This window comes from Myotis brandtii, unplaced genomic scaffold (genome assembly GCF_000412655.1).
Source record: "Myotis brandtii unplaced genomic scaffold, ASM41265v1 scaffold410, whole genome shotgun sequence".
NCBI lineage: Eukaryota > Metazoa > Chordata > Mammalia > Chiroptera > Vespertilionidae > Myotis > Myotis brandtii.
Genome location: NW_005365764.1, coordinates 2504369 through 2531665, shown reverse-complemented (window position 1 = coordinate 2531665; position 27297 = coordinate 2504369). Strand labels below are relative to the sequence as shown.

The window sequence follows — 27297 nt, the reverse complement described above, 5'->3', positions numbered from 1 at the left end:
CCTTCCTCTCCCTCTCCCTGCCTCTCTGAAATCAATAAAAATATATTTTTTTTAAAAAGAAAGAAGACATGGAATTTAGAGGGAAATGCCTTCTATATTCTATCAGTGAAGGAGCAATGAAGCCAAGACATTTATGGCTAGTATTTGCATGAAAAGAATTCAAAAGAGACCAAAAACTAAAACAGCTTCATTAATTATTATAAGAGGGAGGGAGGGGATACATTTAGCTAAGTAATATTATTTTATCAATTTCCCTTCAACAAAAGAACCTTTTATGCACCTACTGCAGAAAACAAAGGAAGACATTAAGGCAGTGATGTGGGAGAGGGCAGTGATGAACTTTGCAGTATTTAATGCTGCACCAAGCACACAAAACAGACATTGATCCTGTCTGCCACCTAGAAGGAAATTCTTGGACATGCCTCCTAAATTCAAGTGATCTAAAATATCCTGGGTAGCCAAGGAAACTGCCATCCAAATGGAATGGGAAGTATTAAAAAATGTTTGCTAAATAGAGGCAAAGAAAAAGAAAATATTTAAGGATATTGATTTAAGGCCTTTGCTACCACTACAGGCCACCTGAATGTGCAATAAGCCTTGTCCAGAGCGCCAGAAATGACAGGAAAGATGTCTTGAGAAAGGAACGTTAGAGCAAACAAACAAAAAAGTTAACCTGAGGTATGAACCTTTCCCTTGTAGAAAAAGTCAGCTACTTTTTTAATAGCCTGGGGATTATAGATGATGTTCAAGGGCCTGGTGCTGACATTCAGCCGCCTCTCGAAATGGCTGTGCACTGGGTTTCTTTCATACAGCATCTCAAACACTGGGGCATCTGGGTCCGCAGCTGGAGGAAAGAACCAGAGTGAGAAATGGAACACGGCAAAATCAACCACCCGATTCTTAACAGACCAGGAGGCATTCGGAGAAAAGACACCTCCTAAATTATTTTCCAGTTAGTTCACATTTACACACATTTATGACCCTTAATAAGGATTGACCCTTAATTATGACAGGACTCCTCAAGAAAGGTGGTTGCATTTGCTCCCATTATGAAAACCAAGAACCCTGAAGACCTGGGAGGCTGCCCCAGAGAGCACCAGGCTGCCTCCAAGTCAAACAGGGGTCCACACAGCAAAGCACTGGCCACACAACAAGACACGCCCCCTCTTTTACAGGTAATCAAGACTACTGATCTGTAATCATCGTATTTTCCAGGATTAGTTTTAAGAACATACTACAAATTACCAGGGTAGTGATCACTTCTGTCTGCAGATGTTGTTTGGAGACCAAAAGACTGTGAAACTCTGCCAACTTCTTTTTCCTATTAACACACACAAAATGCATAAATGTCAGCGGGAGAGGGCACACATGCTTTGGCATCGCTCTCACCGAGCACAATCAAATCAAAACTCATCTGATATCAGATCACAGAGGACTTGCAGAACAATCCCTCTAGTCTGTGCCCTTTTCCCAACCTAGTGAAAACACGTATTTTCTTCTGCACTGACAATGCTACTTGGCATTCCGACATTTAATGAATGACTGCTAAATAAGGAATATTAACCGTGTACAGCTGTTCAAACTCTCACTCTGCACTCCCACTCTCTCCACAAGTCCACACACCCCCCAACAAAAAATATTATGGGCAGAGTAAGTGGCTAAATTTATTCAATTATTCTGACCATATCTTGGACAATTTGTTAAGATTGAAGATCTATAATTAATAAATAATATTCTATGTAAAAATTAGCATATATATAGAAATTGAGATGGTTTTTCTTGGAACTCTAGGAAGAGAATAGGTCCTATCAAGTGACTAATGGTCAGAATGCATACAAAGGTCTGTCAGACACAGAGAAAATTCAAACATTAACCCTGAAATGCAGAAAACAGCAGTGCTAATGGCATTTTCTTCCAAATCAGAGCAAACTATTCCATGTTCACTACAACACAGGAAAGGAAGAGGGCATTGCCATAAATCCCACCAACATCTGCTCTCTAATAAATGTTAAAAACTTATCTAGCCCTAGCCATGTGCTCAATGGTTAGAGCTTCAGCCCACACACCAAAGGATCTCGGGTTCAATTCCCGGTCAAGGGCACATACCTGGGTTGCAGGTTTGATGCCCAGCCCCAGTCAGGGTGCATGTGGGAGGCAGGCAATCAATGTCTCTCACATTGATGTATTTCTCTCCCTCTCTATCCCTCTGCCCTCCTCCCTCCCTCTAAAAATCAATGGAAAAAATACCCTTGGGTGAGGATTAAAATAAATAAATAGATAAATAAATAAAAAATAAAAAACTTATCTAACTCCAGATTGCCTTTAATTGGCCATCTGTCTCAAGATGATCAAATGTCAAAGTGAATCAAGTTAATATTAACTATTGCTTGCCTAAAACAGACCTGCATCACCATCACCCAGATGGACTCGCCACCCCACCGCTATACGTACTGGATTAGGGAAGACCAGAAGAGGAAACATCGTTCCTTCTGTGGCCAGGTCTCGAAGAAACAGGCCACCCAACCGGACTAGAAGCAAGGAAGAATTTCTTCGAGGAAGGGATTCTGCCAAAAGCTTTACATCTATAAAAAAATAAATATAAGAGTGATACTACGCCATGACAGCCTAAAGTGTTTTATAAGCATTAGGTATAATATTTTACAGAGGACTATTAGATATCATGAACTATTTTGCCTTGAAATCGGAAGAAAAAAAACCCTATCTGTTTATCTATACGTCTATGTGTATAAATCCACCTATATAAATATATAAGGAATATCAGACACTTCATAGCAGAACGAATTTTAAACAGAGCATTTTACAATTAAATTCAAGCAATCGGCTAGTACATATTAAGTTTATGAAATCCTGATTCTCAAGATTATAAAGTCAAACAAACTGGCTTTTTTTGGGGGGGTGGGGGTGGTCATTTGCCGCTAAGCCAGTGGTTCTCAACCTTCCTAATGCCGCGACCCTTTAATACAGTTCCTCATGTGTGTAAAATTATTTTCGTTGCTACTTCATAACTGTAATTTTGCTACTGTTATGAATCGTAATGTAAATATCTGATATGCAGGATGTATTTTCATTGTTACAAATTGAACATAATTAAAGCATAGTGATTAATCACAAAAACAATATGTAATTATATATGTGTTTTCCGATGGTCTTAGGCGACCCCTGTGAAAGGGTCGTTCGACCCCCAAAGGGGTCGAGACCCACAGGTTGAGAACTGCTGCTCTAAGCTATACTAGAAACTTCAGGTAAGTGACTATTTTATGAAATGAAATATTTGTGAGTTGTAAAACCAACCTCTGTATTTATTTATACAACTATAATTCAAAGTCACAAGAAGTCAAACACAGCTGATCTTCATCATTGGCCGATTCCGTATTTGCGAGTGTGCCTATTCACTAAAGTGTATTTGTCGCCCCCAAATCAATGCTCGTGGTGCTTTCGAGGACATGGGCAGGACAGCAAAAAATGTGGGTTCCCAGCTGAGGCTGAACAAAGCACGCTCTGCCTTCTGGTTCCAGCTCTCACACTGTACACTGTGCCCTCTTCATGGTCCATTAAGTGCCAGGTTTTTTTTGCCTTTTCCTGCTTTTTGTTGATTTCACTGCTCACAATGGCCCCCACGCATATTGCTGAAGTGCTGTCTAGTGTCCCTGAGCACAAAAAGGCTGTGGTGTGTCTTCCAGAGAAAAATCTCTGTGTTAGATACGCTTCACTCAGGCAGGCATTACACTACTGTTGGCCGTGATTTCAGCATTAATGAATCAACAGTATATATTAGATAAGGTGTCTTTAAACGCATCACACGTAAGACAAGGTTCTGTACTGATCGTTTAATGGGTGTTAGAGCCAGAGGTTCCCAGGCACCTAACTGTGTGCTTCCCCCTGGGGACGATGATCGCAGCAACTTTCCAGAACATTACTACTCAAATAATGAGATTCGCATGGACACGGGCACCCTGAGAGATGAACACCAGCCGGGGGTTCTGGGGCAGTACCTGAAAACTCGAGCTGCATGAAAGCACTTTCCTGGGTCTGAGGAGTGCCTGGCTCCTGGTGCGACAGAGTCACGGTGCCCCGCTGCAACTGCAAGTTCAGCTTGGCAAAGACGTGGTCCCGCCTGGTGTACGTGTTCATGCAGGAGGCGTCCGCAGCGGGGTCAAAAAAGTCCTCGGTGCCTGCCCATGAGGAAGAAACGAGGTTAAGAAAATACATGGGAAAACTTCCGAAGCAAAACCAGGCACACTGGTCAGTCATGATGACGTTGTGTATCCATTGTCCCTTTCTTTGGAAAGAACTCCAGAGCTGTGGGCGACTGTTTTTATTCACTAATTTAAAACAACCCAACTGCTTCATCAGGGCTCTTACAACTTATTCCCAACCGGGAGGACGTTCAGGTTCACAGGCAAGTACAGGAGAAAGCCGTGCTGCCCAACATAGTGAAACATTCTCCACCTGCACTGTCCAGGGCAGTGGGCACACCTGGCACGTGTGGCTAATGTGGCTAGTGTGACTGAGAAAGCCAATCTTTTGTTTTATTTAATTTTAATTAATTAGAGTTTAAACGGTCATGTGTGGCTATGGAAACCATACTGGGCAGTGAGGGTCTGAAGAGTGGCTCTGGACTGGGATTGGAGCGTCAGTTTAAAATTTCTGAACTTGCCCACATTTAGTTCTCTTACCAGCCCTGTCGCTAAGATCTACCTGACAAGGTGCTAATATTCAAATTTAGTAGCAGAGTTGTAAATGAAGTGTCTCCCAAAACCGCCTCGCTCTGTCTCTATGAATATGAGACAAACAGTTTTACAAATCTCTACTTATTTTTGTTTGCTTGAAAATATCATGGATTGTTTCAAAAGTAGCAGAAAAATAATTATGAACCCAGCATCTCCCTTCACCACCACCCAGAGGGCTAAGGGGAAGGAGCCGCCTTACCCAGGATCTCTTCAGGAGTCCACTGCTCGTGCTGCTCTGCTGACAGCCCCTCGACTGGCTTCCCCGACCAGCCGCCCCAGCCAGGAAACCAGGACTGCAGGTACTGCAGCATCCCACTGCCCGCACCGCTGCCTGGGTCTCCAGGACAGTCTCCTGGAGAATCAAACTGAGGCTCTCGCAGGCTCTGTGCCAATCAACAATGAGCAACATGAGGACCCACAGACAGAACCAGCTGTGGCTGCCCACCCCCCGTCCCCCAAGCATAAGCACACCCAAGGGGAAGCGCTCAGAGTGCTGGGGCCGAGCACGTCTCCTCACAGAGGGCTCCTTACCTCTGCCAGCTCCTCTTGCTTGTAAAATCGTTCGTGCACCAGCTCACGCAAAATCTTCAATTCCTCAAAGCTCTGTTCCTCTTCAATCCGACACATTTCCTCCTGTTGGGGTGAAAACAAAAACAAACAAACAGAACAGGTGTTATAGCTCCAGAGAACTGGACACTCTCGCACACCACTCACTACAAGGACTGTGATGGAACCTCTCCGGTCCCCAACATCTCCACTGAAGGCCAAGAAACAGTGAAGACAAAGAGCTAGGTCAATGGTTGCTATGCTTCCGGTTTAAACAGCTCTTCCACATAACTCCAACCGTACTTGGTCCCTGAGACCAACGGTAATTACAGAGGAAGGTGACTAGTTATTCTTCTTCCCACTTCGATGAGGAAACTCAGGACCATGTTTACACAGGAAGTGTGCAGGCCTCTAGCTCCTTTGTTTCACACGTGCATTTGCAAGGAAGTAGTCATTTAAATTTGTTTCATGCTAGTTAGGAAAGACCAAGAGCAGCCAGCTACATGCAAATATGCAAAAGACAGAATTCGCTATCCTAAACTGTTCTTATACCCTAACATTAGGAAAAGGAAATTATGTGTGTTTCACATAATTTACAACAAAAAAATGTCTGGTTGACCCCATCATTTCCAGAAGTTTCCCACGTCAGTAACCAGGCCTGATACTGGTGAAAAAGTGAGTGGGTCGTGCCTCGGGGTGCCAGCGGGAGAGGTGAGAACGCCTAGGGATTCAGCACTGAGTGGTTACCACACCGTGGGATGCTCTCATGGGAGGAATGTTTGTGCCCCGCTCAGTTCAAATGCTGAAGCTTTAACCTCCAATGTTATGGGATTTGGAGATAGGACTTTGGGAAGTAATTAGGTTGGATGAGGTCGTGAGGGTGGGATTTCATGATGGGATTAGTGCCCTTCTAAGAGAAAGGGGACAGATTTCTCCCTCCACCAAGAAAAGGCCATGTGCACACACAGTAAGAAGGCAGCCAGGAGGAGGAATCTCACCAGAACCCGGCCAAGCTGGCACCTGGATCCTGAACTTCCCAGCCTCCAGACTGAGAGAAATAAATGGCTGGTTTTTTAAGTCCAGGCTATAGCATTTTGTTAGAGCAGCCTGAGTGAAGACAGGTGCTAAAGGGAAAGTAAGATTCCTTTTTGCTTGGAAGGGTTTACTAAAGAAACAGTTAATTAAAAGATAACACCTGAGAAGAAATATTAGAAACAGTCTAAATCACTTTGCAAAAATTGATGCTCACAAAACGGAAACAAATCCAGGAGCAAAGCAATCAGCAATCCCCACTCCCTCTCCTAGGAGAAGAGGAGAGGTACTAGAGCAGGCTGGGGTCCAGGCCAGCACTCCAGGCCTGATGGTTCTAAGAGGCTCTAACCCTACAATTAGCAAGAAAAGCTGACCTTCACCACCTACTTCATCCCCTCTGCCTAGCTTCTACCTCAAAACCTCAAGCAAATCAATTGGGCTTAGGGAAAGTTTAGGCCAAAGCCTACAGAGATGAGCTACAGACTCAGAGAAAAAAATCAATGACGAGGAATGGGCTTTGAAGAGATGCAGATGACTAGCTGAAGAGTCTCTGTGAGCCCTGCACAGGGCGCTGAGGGAGGAGGGGATGGGCGTGGGGAGTGGGCACGAAGGCACGGCTGGACCACAGCCCCTTTCCCTCCTTCCAGCCCATGGCCCGCTCTCCTCAAGCAGCAGGTGTGGGATGCTTCTGGTGGAGGTGAGGCCATGGCCTTCCAACAAGCTCTCACCCTAGTAAGACCCACTCTATCCCGTGAAATGAAATTCTGTAGCAAGGGACTTGATTCCTTCACAGATTCCATTTTCTTCAGCCTTTGAGAGAACAGCATTCTTACCCTCTGATGACAAGAAACACAAGGCAACGGCCCGCTCACCGTGTCGTCTGCAGACAGCAGGCCTCCTTTCAGTTTGCTGAAGTACTTGTCGGTGTAGGACACGGCGTCGCGGGCGCGGTGCAACAGGAAGTCCCAGGTGCAGCGCTTCCTCTGCTCTCTGATCTCGTGCAGGTTAGCATCCAGGGCAAAGTACCACCATTCTCGGCAGCTGAAATATTTCGTAACAATGTCATTACTTCTTACCTTGAAAGCACCTAAAATGCTGTCCACCCAGGGCAGCCCACAGAACACCACTCCTATTCTGAGACAACTTTTCTCTTGTCAGCCGTCATTTTTTGCCACAAACTCATTTTAAAATATTGGGCTGAACTCAACATGGGGGTAAAGCAAATCTACATCATATGAGAATAACATTTCCCTCAATTGGTTTGAAGGACCCATATCAGTCCCCTCCATGACAGTCAAGTGGTGACTGGAAGGTAAATGCCATCATAAGATAATTACCACGGATTTGACTACTGACAATTTTAAGTGGAATACTTCAGAAAAGACATGGGAATGCACAGGATCTAAGAGAATTTTAATATACTGGATTGGCCCAGTTTATCACTGCAGCATGAACAGATTTCTTTTCGCTATAGAAGTTAGAAAGTGCACTATGTAAGTGTCGACCAAACAACCTGGGAGAAAAGACATAGGGAAGCAGATTCAAAGAATCAGGTCCCATCCGAGCAACCCCAGTCTACCTGCTGAACAAGACCAAGAGGGCCTTCTCACTTCCCCTACGCCCAACCTAAGGCTAACACGTCACCAAATCAACAGACGGTCAGAATATCAACAGTGATAAACAACAGAAATGGCATTTAAAGGCCAGAAAAATCGACTCTACTTTTACTAGTATCTCCAGCCACGTGCAAAGAACAGTGAGGGATATTTCTGATCTATATACAAAAAAACCCAAAATGTACTTCATATACAACAACTGGCGAGCCCTTACTTCCCAGAGATGGCCACTTTGGGTTTCCATTTTCGAAACTTCGCCTGCCTCTCCTTCCGTTCCAGCTCCTTGAGGAATCCCATGATTTGCCGGTATTGCAGCTTTTAATAGAGATTAAGAGATGCTAGGTTAGAACTGATTTGTTGCTTTTACCCAGTGAAGACATGTATCTAACAAGAACAATTCATATTAGTCAATCCACCTAATTGAAAACCAGTGCAAACCGGAAGACCAAATTTCCGCACCAAGTGGCACTTCTCCCAGGACTCTGACAGTTAAGTGTTGACATGACTGTGCTCTTGGGCTCTGCCCAGCACTTAAAAACCAACTCAGAACTAACCTGAGATCAGCCCAATCCAACCGCACTACAGATAATGGATTCTACACCTACCACAACCGTGGGCACAACTTTCTGTGTCCTTTCTTTCCTACTGGGGTGCTGTGAAGTATTGCGGCCCTTCTACCGACATGCTCATTCACCCCAGTTCCCAGTCTGACGGTGAGAGCAGAGACCGCTGGGGAAAGAGGGGTACCTGAGAGAGTTTCAAGGGGATGGTCTCCAGCTGGATGTCGCATTCAAAACGGGGAGTGTGCCGAGACCTCAGAGGCTCTTTGGAGCAGTTTCTCCTCAAAAGGGCAGATGCGCATACCGGCTCCAAGATGTAGTGATGATCGCGGCTCTCCATGCTCTTGCCCATGGCCTCCTGAGTGTCACAAGAACCTCTGTCAGTTTTCTGGTTTTGTAACCATTCTCACACAAATGGTGTATGTCCTGTTTTGCCTTAGTTTTTTTAAACATAATACTTAATACTGTGTCTTAGAGACTATTATATATGGTCTTTGCCCTTATTTTATAGTTGCATACTGCTGTACTGTATGGAAGCACAGTATTTATTTAATCAAACTAACAAAACAAAACCATTCCGTATGATAGCATCAAGCCAAAGATAATCTTGGGTGGGACAAAAAGCGAGTCCTTTTTCTCTATTTCACTTAAATCAACTACAATTACTTTAGAAGATTAAACAGATTATTTTGTAAGCCTTCACAAACAGTAATACTTTATATACAACTAGAGGCCTGGTGCACGAATTCGTGCACTGGTGGAGTCCGGCCGGCCCGCCCCGATCAGGGCCGATTAGGCTGGGCTGGCGGGAGGGGACTCCGGAGGTTGGCCAGCCAACCCCACCCCCTGGTTGAACTCCTGGTCAAACTCCTGGTGGAGGGGACAATTTGCATATTAGCCTTTTATTATATAGGATGATTTATAATGATCTTGTAAGTCAGCGGTCACCAACCTTTCAAACCTCACGGACCACCAGTGGTCCACAGACCACCGGTTGGCGACCGCTGATCTAAGTAGTTCTTAACGGAATTCCACCAAAGGTGAAGTGTCAACATAAACATAAGAAAGCTCTTCTTTAAGAATCCCATCTGGTGCTTTGTTCAATGAAAAACTGAATGCCTAGTATATGGTGGCTAGAAGAATGGATAACCATATGTTTGATGCATACAGTGGATTATGCAGTAGTCAGAGCAATGAGCTAAATCCCATCTGGTGCTTTGTTCAATGAAAAACTGAATGCTAGAAGAATGGATAACCATATGTTTGATGCATACGGTGGATTATGCAGTAGTCAGAGCAATCAGCTAGAAGAATAAACAGCAACACTGATCCATCTTAAAAACATAGCCTTTAGTGGAAAAAAAAACACAAGGAAATCTAAAATGCAATGTAAATGTAAAACATACACAAAACACGACATACTGTTCAGTTATATACATAGCAAATACCTCAAGCAACACACTTGAGAGTGGGTGCCTATGGAGGGGGGTTGGGAACAGGAATCAGAGACGCAGAGAACAAAAACCTACACGACAGTGACCCTGCACCCCCTCACTTCAGTGCAGTGTCGCAATACAAGCAACACACTTGAGAGTGGGTGCCTATGGAGGGGGATGGGAACAGGAGTCAGAGACGCAGAGAACAAAAACCCACACGACAGTGACCCTGCACCCCTTCACTTCAGTGCAGTGTCGCAATAAGCCCTCTGCCAGAACCATACCTGCAACTCCAGCTGAGGCAAATCCCCTAGTAAAGTGCAATCGACATCCCAATAGATGCTAAACTCTGCCACATCTAACTGCTTTTTCCGCATTAACTTCTGCACCTGAGGTAAGACAGGGAAGAAAACAAGATGACTCCATAGTCATGACTTTATTCATTCGTTCAACAAGCCATTTGTGAAGAATCATCCATCAGGCACCTTTGCAAGGTGCTGGGGATACAAAACTAGACTAAAGCATGGTTTTGCTCTCCCAGAGTTCAAGCCTAGCTAAGTGGGAATACAAACATGCAAACAATTTTAATTAAGCAGAGGAAAGCAGAGGGAGAGTATTTAAGAAGCCACAAGCAAACAAAGAGAAAACAGCACTGCATGACTCAGAGATGTGTAAGTTTCAGGCATAGAGCCGGTAAGAGGAAAGGACGGGGACGCATTGCAAAGAGTAGGGCCAACGATACAAAATGCCTGATAACCCAGAGGACAGTGAGTTTGTGTGACTGGAGCACGGCTCATGTGCTGTGGGGGCAGTAATCATACATGTGTATGAACACATTTGGTATCGGAGTTAGTTAGGTGTTGAGATAAGTAGATTGGATGTTACTAGGTGTACTGGGTTGAATAGTTTCCTCCCCCAAAATAGTCATGTCCTCCCAACACCTGTGAATGGGACCTTATTTGGAAACAGGGTCTTTGCAGATGTAATGAAATTAAAATGAGGTCATATTGGATTAGGGTGGGCCCTATGGTGCCCTTAAAGAAGAAAAAAAAAAAGACACAAAGGAGAAGGCCATGTGAAAAAAGAGGCAGAGATTGGAAAGATGCATCTATAAGCCCAGAATGACAAGGCTACCCCCTGAGGCAAAGAGAAAGGCATGGAACATTTCTCCCTCAGAGCCTCCAAAGAATCCACTCTACCAACTCTTTGATTTTGGATTTCCACCCTCCAGAACAAGAGAATACATTTCTGTTGTTAGAAGCCACCTATTTGAGCTTATCTGTTATGGCTGCCCGGACGCTGACACACTAGGAAAGGAAGTATACACCACACCAAGGACTCTGGAGCTCATACTTTACGTGACAGGGAGTCCCGAGGGTTCTGATGCAGGTATGCACCAGGACCGGGTATGTGTTTTAGAAACAGAACTCTGGCAACAGTGCAAAGTAGAGCTCCCGCTGGGGTGCCAGAGAAAAGGAGCCATGAGTCACATCAAGATAATGAGCAAGCCCTAGCCGGTTTGGCTCAGTGGATAGTGTGTCGGCCTGCGGACTGAAGAGTCCTGGGTTCAATTCCAGTCAAGGGCACGTGCCTGGGTTGTGAGCTCAATCCCCAGTAGGGGGCGTGCAAGAGGCAGCCAATCAATGATTCTCTCTCATCATTGATGTTTCTATCTCTCTCCCTTTCCCTTCCTCTCTGAAATCAATAAAAATATATTTAAAAAAAAAAGATAATGAGCAAGTTTATAGGATCAAGTTACTTTTTAGAAATACTTGGTTACTCTGAGCTAACCACATCCTTTTGCCCCCGTGTCCCGTACAAATACTCCTTGTTTTCTGTGTGCCATGGCGTGGAAAAGGGTGGGAAGCGTTGGCACAGAATGAATCGAGAGCCTGGGATGGCAGCAAGGAGGTCACCGAACAGGATGCTTTATCGGCCCAGGCAGAAGGTGACAGGATCCTGAACTCAGACAGGTGCAGCGTGACTAAGAGAAGAGCTACCTTTGAGACACTGTGCAGGAAACATTGGCAGGATGCTGTGATCAAATGGACATGGATGCTGAGGAATGAGAAGTGGAAGGATGAGCACGGAGCTTCTAGAGATTAGGGGAGTGGGTAAGAACACATGATCTGGAGCAGGGATGGCAAACGTTTTCTGAAAAGGGCCAGCGAGTACACATGAAGGCTTTGTAGACCCTACAATCTCTGTTGTAACGACTCAACTCTGCCACTGTAGCACAAAAGCAGCCTTAGACACTACACACAAAGGGCACGGCAGTGATCCAATAAGTCTTTTTTACAAAAACGGGTGGGGGGCCAACCTGCCAACCCCAGATGCAGAGCTGATCCGCCCTCCTGTCAGCGCTCTGCACCTCAGCACCTCAGCCACACCAGGAGGACAACAGTGGTGGTGAAAAGCACGGAGAATTCAATGAGCCATCGTGCAAAGCACAAAGAACAGTGTCTCGCACATAAAAGCGTTCGTAAGATGCTAGTTTTCATTTGCTTGTTTGGACCTTCAGTAACATGTTAGAAAATAAAGGGGAAAAGTTGTTTCAGGGGAGCAAATTGGACAGATGGGACATAATGGGATCGTTTTGGTTATAAGCCTAAATGCCCTAGCGGCGTCTGTATCCACAGGTAGATGGATATGAATATAATGGTCAGTCCGGAGGGGGAGAATGGAGTGCAAGTGGAAGCCATTAGCAAATACTCCCAGGTGGCCACTGAAACTATGAAACAGATGAGTTTACCTGGGAGGGCACATGGTATGAGAAGAAAACCAAAGATGAAAGCCTCTCTACACCTTGATTTCTTTGTGGAGAAAATGAAAGGGGCTGCGCCAACATTTAAAGGATGAGGGACAGAACAAAAGGTCAGAGAAACTTAACTGTTTCCCTATTTCAGCAAATTAGATGTATTACATACAGGCCAGAGACATACATGCAGGGAAAGACCCCGGTGGAAAAGAATGCAATCTCATTCACATGAGGCAAGATGACAAGAGCAGAGCCCCAGACTCCCCACAACTACTGCTTTCTTCCTGGCTCAGTCATATTTCATACTCACAGGCTCATTCACCGCATTTTGCATGGACACATTCTTAATGCAGATGCCAAAGGCAAAAGGGTGGGAAGGATTGGTAATACCGTCTTCGAAGCGCAAGTGAACATCTTGAATTTTTAACTGCAAAGGGGAGAAAAAATAAAAGCACGTTTAGGCCACTGCTACGGGTGGAAGACTAGAGATAGGAGTCACACTGCCCTGAGCCGCATTAAGTAAGTCACAGCTGGCATTTTATACACACATCACAGAGCCAATGCTCCTCAAGCCCCTCAGCGTTAGTCACAAACTGGACACACACAGAAGAGAGCTACAATACCTTCATTAAGTCAACTCAGAAGACACCACAGAGACACATTAGAAGAGAGTAATACCGCTGTATCCAGGTACCTGGCCCTCCCTCTATGATAGAGTTGCCTGCGTCCCCACACCTAGATACAGGAAATCAGCAGGACATATACAGTTTGTACCTATTTATTTCTTTACTTCCCTCTGCCCCTGAAGACAAGCTAGCAAAAAGGCATGCTGCTTCAGTGAATTAAAAAATAATAATAGAAAGTGAAAACACAACCCACAAAATGGGAGAAAATATTTACAAATCATATGTCTCATAATGGACTAGAATATTAAAAATACACTTACAACTTAATAATTAAAAAAACAATAAACCAAGTTCTAAATGGGCAAAGAATTTGGATAGACATTTCTCCAAACAGGACTTATAAATGACCAATAAGCATATGAAACGATACTCAGCAACATTAGCAAATCAAAACCACCGGCCAGCGGCTCAGTGGTTGAACATTAACCTTGAACCAGGAGATCACAGTTCAATTCCCAGTCAGGGATCATGCCTGGATTTTGGGCTCAATCCCCAATGTGGGGCGTGCAGGAGGCAGCCGATCAATGATTCTCTCTCATCACTGGTGTTTCTATCTCTCTCCTCCTCTCCTTTTCTGAGGTCAATAAAAATATATATTTAAAAAAATACACGGTGAGATACCACTTCATATCCACTAGCGTGGCTATAATCAAAAGAGAGACAATAACAAGTGCAGATGAGGATGAGGAAAAATTGAAGCGCTCATACATTATTGGTACAATTGTAAAATAGTGCGGCCACTTTGGAAAACAGTTTGCTAGTTCCCCCAAAAAATTAAACATATAGTTACCATATGACTCAACAACTCCACTCCTAGGTATATAATACTCAGAACTGAAAACACACGTTCACACAAAACCCTATACCCGAATGTTCACAGCACCACTATTCACAGTAGCCAAAAAGTGGAAACGCCCAATGTCCATCACCCAGTGATGGATAAACAAAGTGTGGTACATCCTGAGAACTGCAAAGACTCTCGCAAGAACATTCTGTTCAAGCTCCTGCCCTAAGAACTTGACCCAATTTTGATGTGGCTTCCTGCAGCCTAACGCTTGTCCCTGGGACAATCCAGCCCCTCTCTGAGTTCCTCTCTGGAAAAGCTCAGGGCTGTTTGTTTGTTCTAGCCAACACCTGACAATCAGCTCTGACCTCCCTTTCTTAGAATATTTATAATTGCTCTAAGGGCTTAAAATTGTGACTCCTTTCTCCATCCCTTTGATGTGTGTGTGTGTGTGTGTGTGTGTGTGTAATCTCCTACAACTCAAGGACCTGAAAGCCATTCCTTTGAAATGCGATCATCATGCTCAGTAGTTGGCATCAATCCATGAACCAAGAGGTGGCTCCCGGTCAGAGCACATGCCTGGGTTGTGGGCTAATCCCCAGTAGGGGGCGTGCAGGAGGCAGCCAATCAATGATTCTCTCTCATCATTGATGTTTCTATCTCTCTCTTCCTCTCCCTTCCTCTCTGAAATCAATAAAAATATATTTTTTAAAAATAATAAAATAAAAATAATGATGAATTTTCAAAAATCAATGACAACTTAAAAAAAAAAGAACTTTCTGAAACAGAATTCAAAGCAGTCACCTCAAATGTAACAACCTTTTCATCAAAGTTATGAAACCAACAACCTCAGACTATTTTTGGGGAAAGTGATATACCTATGTTACCCGGGCATTGCAAGAAAACCCTGGAGATAGTAAGTACGGGCTGACGAAAGGGCCTCTGATCTAGTTTTTTGAGGACAAAACAAATTTGTAATTAAAGTGGAAAAGGTGGCCAATAGCCCTAACACTGATACTCATCAAACTGCCACCAGATCCATCCGTGAGAGATTAAATATCTTAGCGAGCTGTTCACAATTCACTATCTAATCAACCAGAAACGGTGCATCCGACCTCTCATTTTACAGATGAAGAAACTGAGATCAGAGAGCTTATGTGATTTACCCTGAAACAAAAGCCATGAAAGCTTACTAGTAGGTGATGTGGCTAAATCCTTCAGCAAGTGGGACTCCAACATTCAAAAAGAAAGTGAAGTGAAATGTAAGAGAAACGAAAACTCCTACTCACACTAAGCAAAGCAAGAAAAGCCTGTGCCCAGAGCCTAGCCGTGGGACTTGCTTTTCAGGTTCTCCCCTGGGCACCGCCTAGAGAAGGGCACACCTGAACAGTCAGTCCTGTCTATAGAGTACACCCTGTATCAGCGAGGCCCCTGAGAAACAGACAGCTCAGAAGTAAATACATGTAAGCCTGAGAAATAAATCCCTCTTCTGTTTCTGCTTTATAAAAGTCAGTAGGACTTACTTCAATATTCTCCACAATTCTCGTAACTACGGAGGCAGTGACGGAATACCAATAGGATTCCCCTTTCTGCTGGCGTTCATTCTACAAAGAAAAGAGCCAGTGTTAGCCAGAGCTAGTGCTTTGTTCACGTCACGAGTCTCACCACGATGCTCTTCCAGATCAAAGGATTTCTGCCTTGCCTTCCATTTTTCCTCCAGGGCTTGAAGAAGAGCTCTCTTGCGTTCCCTTTCCAACAGTTTCTCCTTTTCATCATTAAAATTTTGTATTTTTTCAGGGGCTCCAATTAAGTGAAGGCTGGAGATGGAGATCACCCAAGGGTCCACATGGGGGCGATAAAAGGGAATCTGAAGGGTTACTTTCCCAATTAAACCTAGGAAAAAGAAAACCTTGTTAAATGTCTTTACATATTTTTAATTCCTTCTATTTTTCTGTATTCTTCTCGTTTTCTTAGGGGAGCATTATTATTTTTACCTTTTTCAATTTAAGAAAACAGGCAACAGGTCCTCGTACTTGGGAAGCAAACGTTAGTAAGCTGAGATGGGTAATAATTAGGCACAATAAACTGGAAGCTGGGGAAAGTTCAGTGTGACTTGACCATAGCAAATGCAAGAGCTCTCTCCTGGAAACTACCTGTCCCCCACCTGGACTACATCTTAAATTTCTCTGGGGTGTCTTTCTTCCCATGGAACCTGCACAAGCCCATGGGCATGAACCTCCTTTCCTGCTCATTATTAACCTGCTGGCTGATAAGTACTTATTGGGCGTTATCAGATTTACAGTATGCCCAATCTTGCACATACCCCCTGACATATAGGAGATGCTGCAGTGGCCTCTATCGAGGAAGAATTGATTCTTTATGAGAACTTGGCCTGATGGGAGAGCTAAAGAGCCTGGGAGAATTGTGATACTTATTTCCCAAGTTCTACCATTTCTAGTCAAGCCTGCTAGAACTCAAGCCTTCTTTAAATTCAGTTAATTAGAGGCAAGTCACCACTGAGGAATAATGCATAAGAACATCTGACCTGTCCTCATGGATCACTCAAAGATCCACCTCTGAAAGCCCAACCTCTGAAAGCAGCACAGTTGTCAGGGGGCAATCATCCTATATAATAAAAGGCTAATATGCGAATCGACCTAACATCAAAACGACTAGTCGCTATGACACGCACTGACCACCAGGGGGCAGACGCTCAACACAGAAGCTGCCCCCTGGTGGTCAGTGTGCCAGAAGTCAGGCTCACAGCTGGCAAGCACAGCAGCAGTGGCAGGAGCCCCTCCACCTCCATGGCAGCGCTAAGGATGTCTGACTGATGGCTTAGTCCCGCTGAGGGCCCCCCTTCCCCCTCACCAAGTGCATGAATTTCGTGCACTGGGCCTCTAATTACCCTGTAAGATCTAAAATTCAAGTGGGATTGATCAGTTATACAGGGGTGGGCAAAAGTAGGTTAATAATAAGCAATAACCCAAGAATAAACTATTTCACATACTCACAGCTGTAAACCTATCTGTGCCCACCCTTGTATTTAACATAAAAGAATATCATTAATAGCATTTTTAATGATGACACCAAGTGATCAACTGTGTAATCCAGTACCAAATTCAGATATCTACAATAATGAAAAAAAAACACATTTTAATTTGGATTTTATCTAAAACAATGTTTCTTATATTTAATAAAATTTATATTAAAACTGAAACATACCACTTTTCACAGCAAAGAATTTTAACAATAATTAGTGCACAGTTGCAATTCTAACCAAAATTAATTGGGGAGAGAATATGTAATATTCTAATAACTATATGACTAAAATATAAATGATGTTAGGTTTTAATTTTTGCAGAACAAGCATAAAAATGATCATTTTTGCAAAAATATCAGAAAACATCAACCTTTCCCAAGAGCTTTCAATAACTCAGAAGTGTCATCATTCTTGAAAGTTTTCCTTCAGATTCTAATGAGTCAGTGCCTCTGCTTCTGACTGGCAGATCACCCATCACTTGAATTGATTTCAAGAAAGACTAAATCTTTTGCAAGGTTTTTTATTTCCATTGTACTTGCATTTTATTGTAATACTAGAGGCCTGATGCACGAAAATTCGTGCAAGACTAGGCCTTCCTTCCCCTAGCTGCCGGCACCGGCTTCCCTCTGGCACCTAGGACCCAGGCTTCCCTCTGGCCGCCGGTGACACCCAGGACCCGGGCTGGCTTCCCTCCTGCCCCAGCTTCATCAGGAAGGACGTCCAAAAGGACGTCCTGTCTAATTAGCATATTACCCTTTTATTATTATAGATAAGTACTCCAAAATAAAGGAAAGACTGACTGATAGCAACAGGCTACTGTTGAATGATGAGGGGTGTCTAAATAGAGACCAATTTTTTTTTTAAATATATTTTATTGATTTTTTACAGAGAGGAAGGGAGAGAGATAGAGAGTTAGAAACATCGATGAGAGAGAAACATCAATCAGCCGCCTCCTGCACATCTCCTACTGGGGATGTGCCTGCAACCCAGGTACATGCCCTTGACCGGAATCGAACCTGGGACCTTTCAGTCCGCAGGCCAACGCTCTATCCACTGAGCCAAACCGGTTTCAGCAATAGAGACCAATTTTATAATTGATCATTCAATGGAGAATATTTTATTCCAGAACAATTCTTGCTTCCTCACCAAACCTCACAAATGCAGAACTCCTATATAGTTGCAAACATCTATTGAGTGTGTCGGGCATCGTCCTGAGTAATTTTAATGTATTAACTCAGGTATTCCCCTTTGATGTAGGTACTATTATCATCCCATCTTAAGGATGACGAGGCACACACAGAGTTGTAGGAAACTTACCCAAGGTCACAGAGCCAGAAAATGGCAGATTTAGAATAAACCCAGGCATACTGTTCCAGAGCCCACTTTCATGCAATAGAGTAAACTCTCTCAGTAACATTTACAATGAATTATCTGAAAATAAAACCCCCTGTACCTAGAACAGGTCTCATACTCCAGTAATCATAAGAATCACCAGAAATATTTATTAAATATGCAAGTTGAGCCCTAGCTGGTGTTGCTCAGTGGAGTCAGCCTGCGGACTGAAGGTTCAATTCCAGTCAAGGGTACATACCCAGGTTGTGGGTTCAATCTCCAGTGGGGGATATGCAGAAGGCAGCCAATCAATGATTCTCTCTCATCATTGATGTTTCAATCTCTCTCTCTCTCCCTCTCCCTTCCTCTCTAAAAAATCAATAAATATATATATATTTTAAATACAAGTTGAATGACACATCCTTGGAGATTCTAATTCAGTAGGTCAGAGGCCACGTGACCTCCTCCACCATTTCCACCCCAAGGTCATCCTGATACTAGTGGCCTAGAGACCACATTTTAAGATGGATTTAAATTCTGTACTTCCTACCCTGCCTCTTCCTTGTCACAGAGAGCACAAGTCAAGGACTCTCAATTTCAGGTCCCACACAATGAACACTCAGCACTGCCTCCCTCTCCTTCGCTCCACGTACCAGCTTTGACTTCAAATGGTAACTCCAGTTCTTTCAAGGCATCTTTCTTTAATGGCAAGTTTTCTAATTCAACTGCACCTAAAAAATAAAAACAACATCATGTGGTTGCCAGAGGAGAGGGGGCTTGGGAGACTGGGTGAAAAGGTGAAGAGATTAAGAACTATAAACTGGCAGTTATGAAACAGCCCGGGGATGTAAAGTGAAGCATAGGGAATATTGTCAATATCAGGGGATCACTTTGTAAAGTATATGATTGGCTAGCCACTATGCTGTACACCTGAAACTAATACAAAATAATGTGGACTGTCAACTGTAATTGAAAAATAAAATAAAAATAATTACATAAATAAAATAATATCATGAAATGTTCATCCAACAAATGCGGCAGATGCCTACTCTGTGCAAATCACTGAAGGTTATAGGGAAAGTTTTACAACTAGACCAGAGCGACAAAAAGCCAAGGGAGGCGCCACCACCAGCCTATGTGCTTCATCTATACTAATTTCCTGGCTCCCACTCTGACAGGTACATAACAGCTGAAGTTTACAGCAGATGAAGTAATGAGCCAGATAGTAAATATTTCAGGGTTTATGGTGTCTGTTGTATAGTCTCCTTTTGTTTTTTTGTTTTTTTTTCACAAGCTTTTAAAAATGTAGAAGCCATTTTCAGCTCACAGGTGGGAATCTGGCCAGTTGGCCAGTTTGCAAGCCCCTAGTTCAGGGTAATGTTCACTAGAGGACCATTAACATCCGAATCTCCTGGGATGAAATGCAGGCTCCTGGGCCCCCTGCCAGACATCTCTGGTATTGAAACACAGAAATGTGCAAATTTTAACAAGCTCTCCTTACCAACACACACACCCCAAAAACGGGTGTACTGCACACAACATCTGGGAGCCTGGGAGAGTTAACGAAGTTGGTCATGAAAAGGAATTAGACTCTCTCTTCTGGAGGGACCAGCTCCGCAGGTTCTCCTCTGCACTTCCACTTGCAGGTGTAATAACCAAGCAGAAGGCAAAGGAACAAACAGGACCCCCACTGAAGACCTTTCAGACCCAGTTTTGACAATGACTTAAACCCCAAAGTACAAGATGCCTCCAAGGAATAGTCTAGATCTCTCACCCCACCCTCCACCCCCGACTATGGAAGTCATTCATTCACATATATATATATACCAATCCCTGTCCTTACTAGACACTATACTAACCACTGCAGTTACAAAAAGAGAAGGCAGGATTCTCATCCCTAAAGAGCTCAGGAGACAGCATTCATTTTACAAAACTGTTTGCACCACACAAGGCAATTTCTGAGTCACGGAAATCTGTCTGAGATGCATTATTTTCAAGAACAAGCAGTACAGACAGCAGCTACCCAGCAACCCTTAACTGGTAAGGGAACCCAGGAAAAAGGCAAAGTTACAAAAAGAGAAGGCAGGATTCTCATCCCTAAAGAGCTCAGGAGACAGCATTCATTTTACAAAACTGTTTGCACCACACAAGGCAATTTCTGAGTCACGGAAATCTGTCTGAGATGCATTATTTTCAAGAACAAGCAGTACAGACAGCAGCTACCCAGCAACCCTTAACTGGTGAGGGAACCCAGAAAAAAGGCAAGGCTTTTCCTCCAAAGACCGCTAATGCAAGAAACTTGATTACTTTTCCCTGATTGTTCAAGACCAGTGCATAATTGGCTTCTAAGTATTCAAATCTAGCAATTTGGCAGATTCTGAGCAAATGTAGCCAATTTATTTCTCAGCCTTTTGCGGGAACAGCTGTCCATATGGGGGATCCACATACCTTAAGACTAACCAAAAGGAGAAGTTAATGACCCCAGAGAGCCCGGACAAACCGTATTTCCACATTTGGGGAGAAAATAATCTTAAGGGGAAAAAATATCATAAAACATGTTCCTTATCAGTTGCAAGTGACTGAAAGGGAGGAAAGTATGTAGTCTCTTCTTTTGAAGAAGCAACATCTGCCCTATTTTTCAGTACCCAGACGAGGCTGACGGCCCTACGTTTGCTTGGCTACTGTATAGCCTGGAGAAGTGGAACGAATTGTAGGCAATCCACACCATGAAAAATTAAAGAACCTGCAGCCCAGAGAATGAAGGAGGTGACCTGGAAAGGAGCGGAAACAGAAGAAAGGATGAGAACTGAGGGCCCAGGCAAAACCACAGCAGCCATGCGTGGTTCAAGACCAAAGGCCTCCTACTGCCCCACCCACTCACACAGGTACCCACCACTGACCCTGCTGGAAGAGGTCCCTCCAAGGGGCCAGGCCCGAAAGCACCCAGTGTAGGCAGGTACTTTATAAACGATACTTCATAAATGATAATGATGTTCATTTATTTACAGGTAAATAATATGCAGGCATAGTCATGGATGTCTCTCTCATCCAAAAATGTCTCATCTCAGATTAGCAGCAAATCTAGTCACTTAGAACTGGGGTGAATTTAGAGATGGATCATTTCTCAGTAATTGTTAATGACTATTAAATCCTCTTCCCTCGGCTGTAGGTCATTAACAGGGCCGATCTGAGATTCAGAGCTTATAGAAAGAAAAAGGAGGGGAATCTAAGTTTTGGGTTACAGATATGCCCACAGCCCAAAGTTCAGACGCCTTGGCATGGCACTGGCAGCCACTACCTTCTGGCTCCAAACATGCCCTGCAAGTTTTCTCCCTGCAAGTTTTCAGCCTTCTGCCTCCACTCACACGCTTCACTCTCCCTGGAGCCTGGTGACCCACCTGCATCCCTATCAAAACCCTGCTAAGGTCCACTCAAAAGCTCCCTCCATACCAGCGTTCCCAGAGTCCCACAGACAGGAGGAAAGGCTCCCCTGCTTTGTACCCCATTGCATTATGCCTAGACGTCTAGTAACAACAATGTAATATATACACCCCTTGGATTACCATGTAATTTCTGTCTCCCCAACAGATTATCAGCAAGCTCTCCAAGGACAAGGACTATCAAGATGGAGGCGGATAAGTAACAATAATTTTTGTAGTAGTAGCAACAGCCATCATTTAGTGAGGACTCACTTATGTGCCAGGCACTGCATCTGCATGATCTCATGTAATCCTCACAATGGTATGAGGAAATACTATTAAATGCTCCATTTTTTTAAATATTTTTATTGATTTCAGAGAGGAAGGGAGAGGGAGAGAGAGATAGAAACATCAATGATGAGAGAGAATCATCGATGGGCTGCCTCCTGCACGCCCCGCACTGGGGACCAAGCCCACAACCCAGGCACGCGCCCTTAACCGGAATCAAACCCGGGACCCTTCAGTCCACAGGCTGATGCTCCATCCACTAAACCAAACCAGCTAGGGCTGCTCCATTTTTGAGACAAGAAAAATGAAGCTTAGAGGACAAGCAATTCACTTAAAACCCACAAACCCCGTAGGTGGTAGTGCCAGAGTTCATACCAGATCTGTTGATCTCAGGTGGCCAGAGGGAGAGGGGTGAAGGGGAGGCTTCAGTCACTTACAGTCACAAACAGCTTTCAAACGGTGAAACCAGGGTTAGCTCCTACGCCTGAGCTCTTAGTATCTTCTACTGTCCCCCCTTTTCATATCGTTCCATAACACAGAGCCTTACCCAAGGCAGTTGTTCATCAAGTGTTCATTGAATGACTGAACGAGGGAAATCTTACACAATGCTAGCTCTGTCCTTCAACCACTCACATGCGAACTTGGCATTTTTATTACTTCTAACATGGCCTTTCAAGTCCAACCCACCAGCCAATCCTATATGAATGATCATGATGGTGGATGATGATAACCCCAGTTGAGGGGGTTCACTATATGCCAAGAACCTTTGACTTAGGGTAATGTGTGCAGCCCTCAGAACCTTATGAGATAGTTACTGTTATCTCCAGCTTACAGAAAGTGAAACTGGAACATGAAGAATGTGAGTAACTTGCCCGAGTTACTAGTAAATGGAGGAACTGGGATTCAAACCCAGTCTGGCTATAAAACCCATACTTTTGACCTCTACTTCAGTCTCCATGCATCTCCCAAAGCATCTAGAATAGTAAATATTGGCAGATAGATTAAAATAACATCTAGTGTCCTCCACCCCTAAACACTGCAAAACTGTCACTGTGTCTTCGAGATCAACAAAAACCCTCAACTTCTTTACAAAGCCCTTCTCAGTACCCTGGGACACCCCAACACTCTCCGCCAAGCATTGGGTGTGCTTGGATCCATAAAGATGGGCAGCATACTAACACCGGTTATGAAAGAAAAAGCAACTTTCAATTTCTCAGGGAAATATTCCTCAGACTCCACAGGTTCGTTAAAAGCCATAGAGAATATTTTTTAAAGAAAATAAGTATAGAAAAGCAGTTTAAAGCATCAGAGAGATACGCACAGTTGTTACAAGATATATTCTGTCTAAAACTTCTGAGATTAGAAATCTGTTATTACTATAGATCCCATGATACATCATATGCCACAAAAATGTCTATTTATTCATTTCTTCGGCAAACATCCTCTCACCATCCCCTGCTGAGAGGGCCAGCTCTTTTATCAGCAAGGCCACAGTGTACCGGTCTCTTTCCAGGCCCTGTACCTGCCCTGTACAACCCGGTTAGCCTCACAGCGGGTATGAGAACTTCAGTCAATGGCCAAAGAGGTGAACTTGGCACGGCCACTGAACTTTGAACATAGCCTCTTCCCGGAAAGACTGGTCACTTTCACTTTGCATTTCAGCAGCTCCCTGCTAAGGAGGGAGGACAAGCAGCAGGAGGAGACTGGGAAAGAGCCTGTTTCTGTTCCCAGTGAAGGGAAGGAAGTGGAGGTGTGACCCTGATAGCTCCCCACAGCCGGTGGCTGCCACAATCCTTTCACGGGATTAGATGGGTCAGAAAGACCCGGAAAGCAACTCCCCTGGGGAAGGGTAACCAGTGACCGGCACCCTATGCTCAGACCACCATCATCTGCATCACTGCTATGGCCGCCACCTGTCCTGACCCACTTGCCCAAAGTCACGCCCCAGGAAGCTGAGGTCTGACCGTACTGGAGGCCTCCTGTCCTCTCTCTAGGATCCCACATGCTTGCGGACTGGCTTTATCGCCTTTCTCAGGATTTAGTAAAGGGTTACATTTTGAGATGAGCAAAGAGAACTTAAATTGAAACAGGGATAAGGAGAAAAAAAGCAGTTTTCCAATCCCCCCACCGAAACACGGGACTGCATTTACCGAGTAGAGACCTATATAGGCTATAATGTCTCAAGCTTTCGGTACTCGACGACTAAGCAAGACGAGACCTCAGAAGTTCTGGGACACCTCCAAGGAACATCATGGAAAACCCTGACCGGGTGCCTATGATACCCCAGTAGAGGAGCTTCAACTGTCTGTCCTTCTGATCTCCACAGCAACCCTGGAGAAGTGTGTCGGCCTCGTTTTCTAAAGAAACTGAGGCTCCGAATTTCAATGACTTGTTTCTATAGCTAATAAGCAACACAGCGGCATTTAAAGCCAAAGCCAGTGCCATTATCAGTATATCATGGCTGCCTCCATAACCCTTCATAAGGCAAAAACAATAACTGGGGTAAAGCACAGTCACCAGTAGTATAGTTTAAAAAAAAACAAAACCAATAATTCCCTAAAATCTACAGCAATACAGCTACATATTTAAGTTACCCGATAATAATAATCAGCATCATATGGGAGAAAAAATTTCCTTTTACGCATATCTACTAAAAAAGCCATCTGAGCACCATGTTTTATCATTCTCAATGTGACAAAGAGAATATAGAAAGGAGAAGTGCCATCTGCAAAGGCAATTCTTTACCAAAAAGAGACACATGGACTCACCTTTCAGAAGCGCAACGGAGAGCTGGTCAGTGTTCAGGTTATTGACGTATTTCCCCAGATAGGTATTGAGAACCCAGGCTACAAGCCCTTCCAACATGACTAGATCCCCAAGACAAGGTGTTTAAAAATCACGGATCATTCTTCATTTCTCTCTCTCATGATCACAGAAGAATCTATGAAAGAAAAGAAAAAAGGAAATCAACAGAAAAAACAGATGATTTTTTTTAAGCTGATTTTTCCTACTCTACCTAAAGGTGGAGGAACGCAAAGCGCAGGTTTAGGAAAACACGGGGTGAGAAGCACTGTAAGATGCCCCATTAGTAAATGGAGGACCAAACTAATACGCCGACGTTTTGATGCAGCTGCAGGAATAGTCACTTATAAATTTACCAAATATTACCTACAATGCAAAGTTGCATGTCTTTTCAATGTAACTGATCCCTGAACTGCTTGCTTCCAGTGACTCACCTTGGGACTAGACTGTCCTGACCAAAGGTTCTCCTCCAGGTGTGATTTGGCAAAGTCTGGAGACATTTTTGACTGTGAGGAGTGGGAAGTGATACCTTGTGGGTAGAAACCATGGATGCCGTTAAACATCCTACAATGCGTACATAACACCCCACAGCGAAGAACTATCTAGCCAGAATATCAACAGTGCTGAGACTGAAATTCTGTTCTAAATTAAAGCAAAATTGCACTAAGAGGTTGTATCAATGAACTTCATATTCTGCAATGATCCTCTTTAAGGCTCCCCTAATTCAATTTTGCAAATCTGTTCATTGGGATCATTTGTAAAATAAGATAAAAGGAGGAAGAAGGCAGTGGTTGTTCACACTTCTTAAATGTCCTGGAGGTGCATTACTGGGGCCTGATGCTGATACAATGAACTATCTTAGTCAGTAATTACACACACCAGAAAACATCTGGTTCTGGCTACCGTATTTACATTCAGCACTAAATCACTACTGCCTATCATTATTATGAATAGGTAGTATTTATTAGTACTACAAAAATACATATAGATTTTTAGTATTACAAAATGTTAATATTCGAGCCAGACCGGCACGGCTCGGTTGATCATCATCGACCTATGAACCAGGTCACGGTTCGATTCCCGGTCAGAGCACATGCCGGGGTTGCAGCCTCACCCCCTAGCAGGGGGCATGCAGCCAATCCATGATTCTCATCATTGATGTTTCTCTCTCTCTCTCCCTCTCCCTTCCTCTCTGAAATCAGTTTTTTTTAAAGTTAATATTTGGAAAACTTGAGACACCAGCGTTTCAATGGGTCCCCAAGTCGCTCAGCTAGCAGGTCCCAATGAGAACTGTGGACACCAGATTTGCTATGGCAGGCAGCCCACTGAGGATCCTGAGCCAGCCCTCTCAGGATCCTTTCCAAGCACCCGCCCCTCCTCCAGTGATTCATCTCAGCGCCAGAAGATAGCTGATCCGAACGGAAGGCCTGCCACACCCAGCGCAGCCCCAAAACAAGGCCCTGGAAGAGTTAACTCCAGGAAAGACTTGTCAACATCGTCTTGCGCTTCCACGCAAGACTAACTTCCCTTTGTCAACAAGGACAGTACACATTAATAAGTAAATAAATAGCATTTGGTGAAGTCTTCATTTCTTTCCAAAGATTTCTTTTTAAAGCTACATTTTGTGTAAAACTGGGAATCTGCTCAAGATTGCCGGATGCATTTACTTAAAGAGCACGTTTTCTAAAGTGGTTGTTTTTGTTTTTTTTAAATCCTCACCCGAGGACATGCTTTTAAAATAAGAAGTGTGTAGCAGTCTGAGTAAAAGAAACATTTCTTTATTTTACCTTCAAACAAGCAAATCTGTGAAAACAAAACGCGAACCTGGCTAACCTCGCCTGATTTGTGCCGACTCCCAACACACTTGGGCAACGCGCCAGGGTCGGAGTAGTCTTTATTTTTGGAGTTCCTCCCACCGACGTCTGCCCTACCTGCCAACAAACTCTCTCCCAAGTACCAACGACACACGCTCTCCCGGTAAACGGACACCGCGGTGGGTGGGTACACAAGATCTCCCCCTCCCCCCCCGTGTCCACCCCGGAGGTGGAGGAATGCACGGCGCGGATTAAAAGATGGGGCAAGACGCACTGTCAATGCCCCGTCGGGACACCGCGCCCCAGGCCAGGACGCACGATCGGCTCTGCTAAACATCCAGGCCGGGCTGGAGGCCACTGGGCGCATTCCCGGCAGGAGTCCGGTGTCGGCAGGGCCGCCAGCCCGGCCACCACCCCGAGTGTTTACACT

General features: G+C 44.2%; 1 protein-coding gene across 2 annotated transcripts in view; it reads right to left on the bottom strand.

The window, feature by feature from the left end:
* Window positions 1-25192, bottom strand: part of VPS13D (vacuolar protein sorting 13 homolog D (S. cerevisiae)) — a 237730-nt gene extending 212538 nt beyond the window's left edge. For both annotated transcript variants that reach the window (XM_014545506.1, XM_005873452.2), the window contains exons 1-15: window positions 25020-25192; window positions 19198-19275; window positions 15872-16062; window positions 15693-15773; window positions 13010-13126; window positions 10226-10330; window positions 8693-8863; window positions 8160-8260; window positions 7202-7370; window positions 5283-5384; window positions 4951-5134; window positions 4014-4193; window positions 2452-2582; window positions 1246-1321; window positions 674-844 (exon numbers count right to left, since the gene is read on the bottom strand). In XM_014545506.1, coding sequence (XP_014400992.1) covers window positions 674-844; window positions 1246-1321; window positions 2452-2582; window positions 4014-4193; window positions 4951-5134; window positions 5283-5384; window positions 7202-7370; window positions 8160-8260; window positions 8693-8863; window positions 10226-10330; window positions 13010-13126; window positions 15693-15773; window positions 15872-16062; window positions 19198-19275; window positions 25020-25116 — 1954 coding nt within the window. In that variant the 5' untranslated portion in view covers window positions 25117-25192. The remainder of the gene's footprint in view (window positions 1-673; window positions 845-1245; window positions 1322-2451; window positions 2583-4013; window positions 4194-4950; window positions 5135-5282; window positions 5385-7201; window positions 7371-8159; window positions 8261-8692; window positions 8864-10225; window positions 10331-13009; window positions 13127-15692; window positions 15774-15871; window positions 16063-19197; window positions 19276-25019) is intronic.
* Window positions 25193-27297: the final 2105 nt, after the last annotated feature.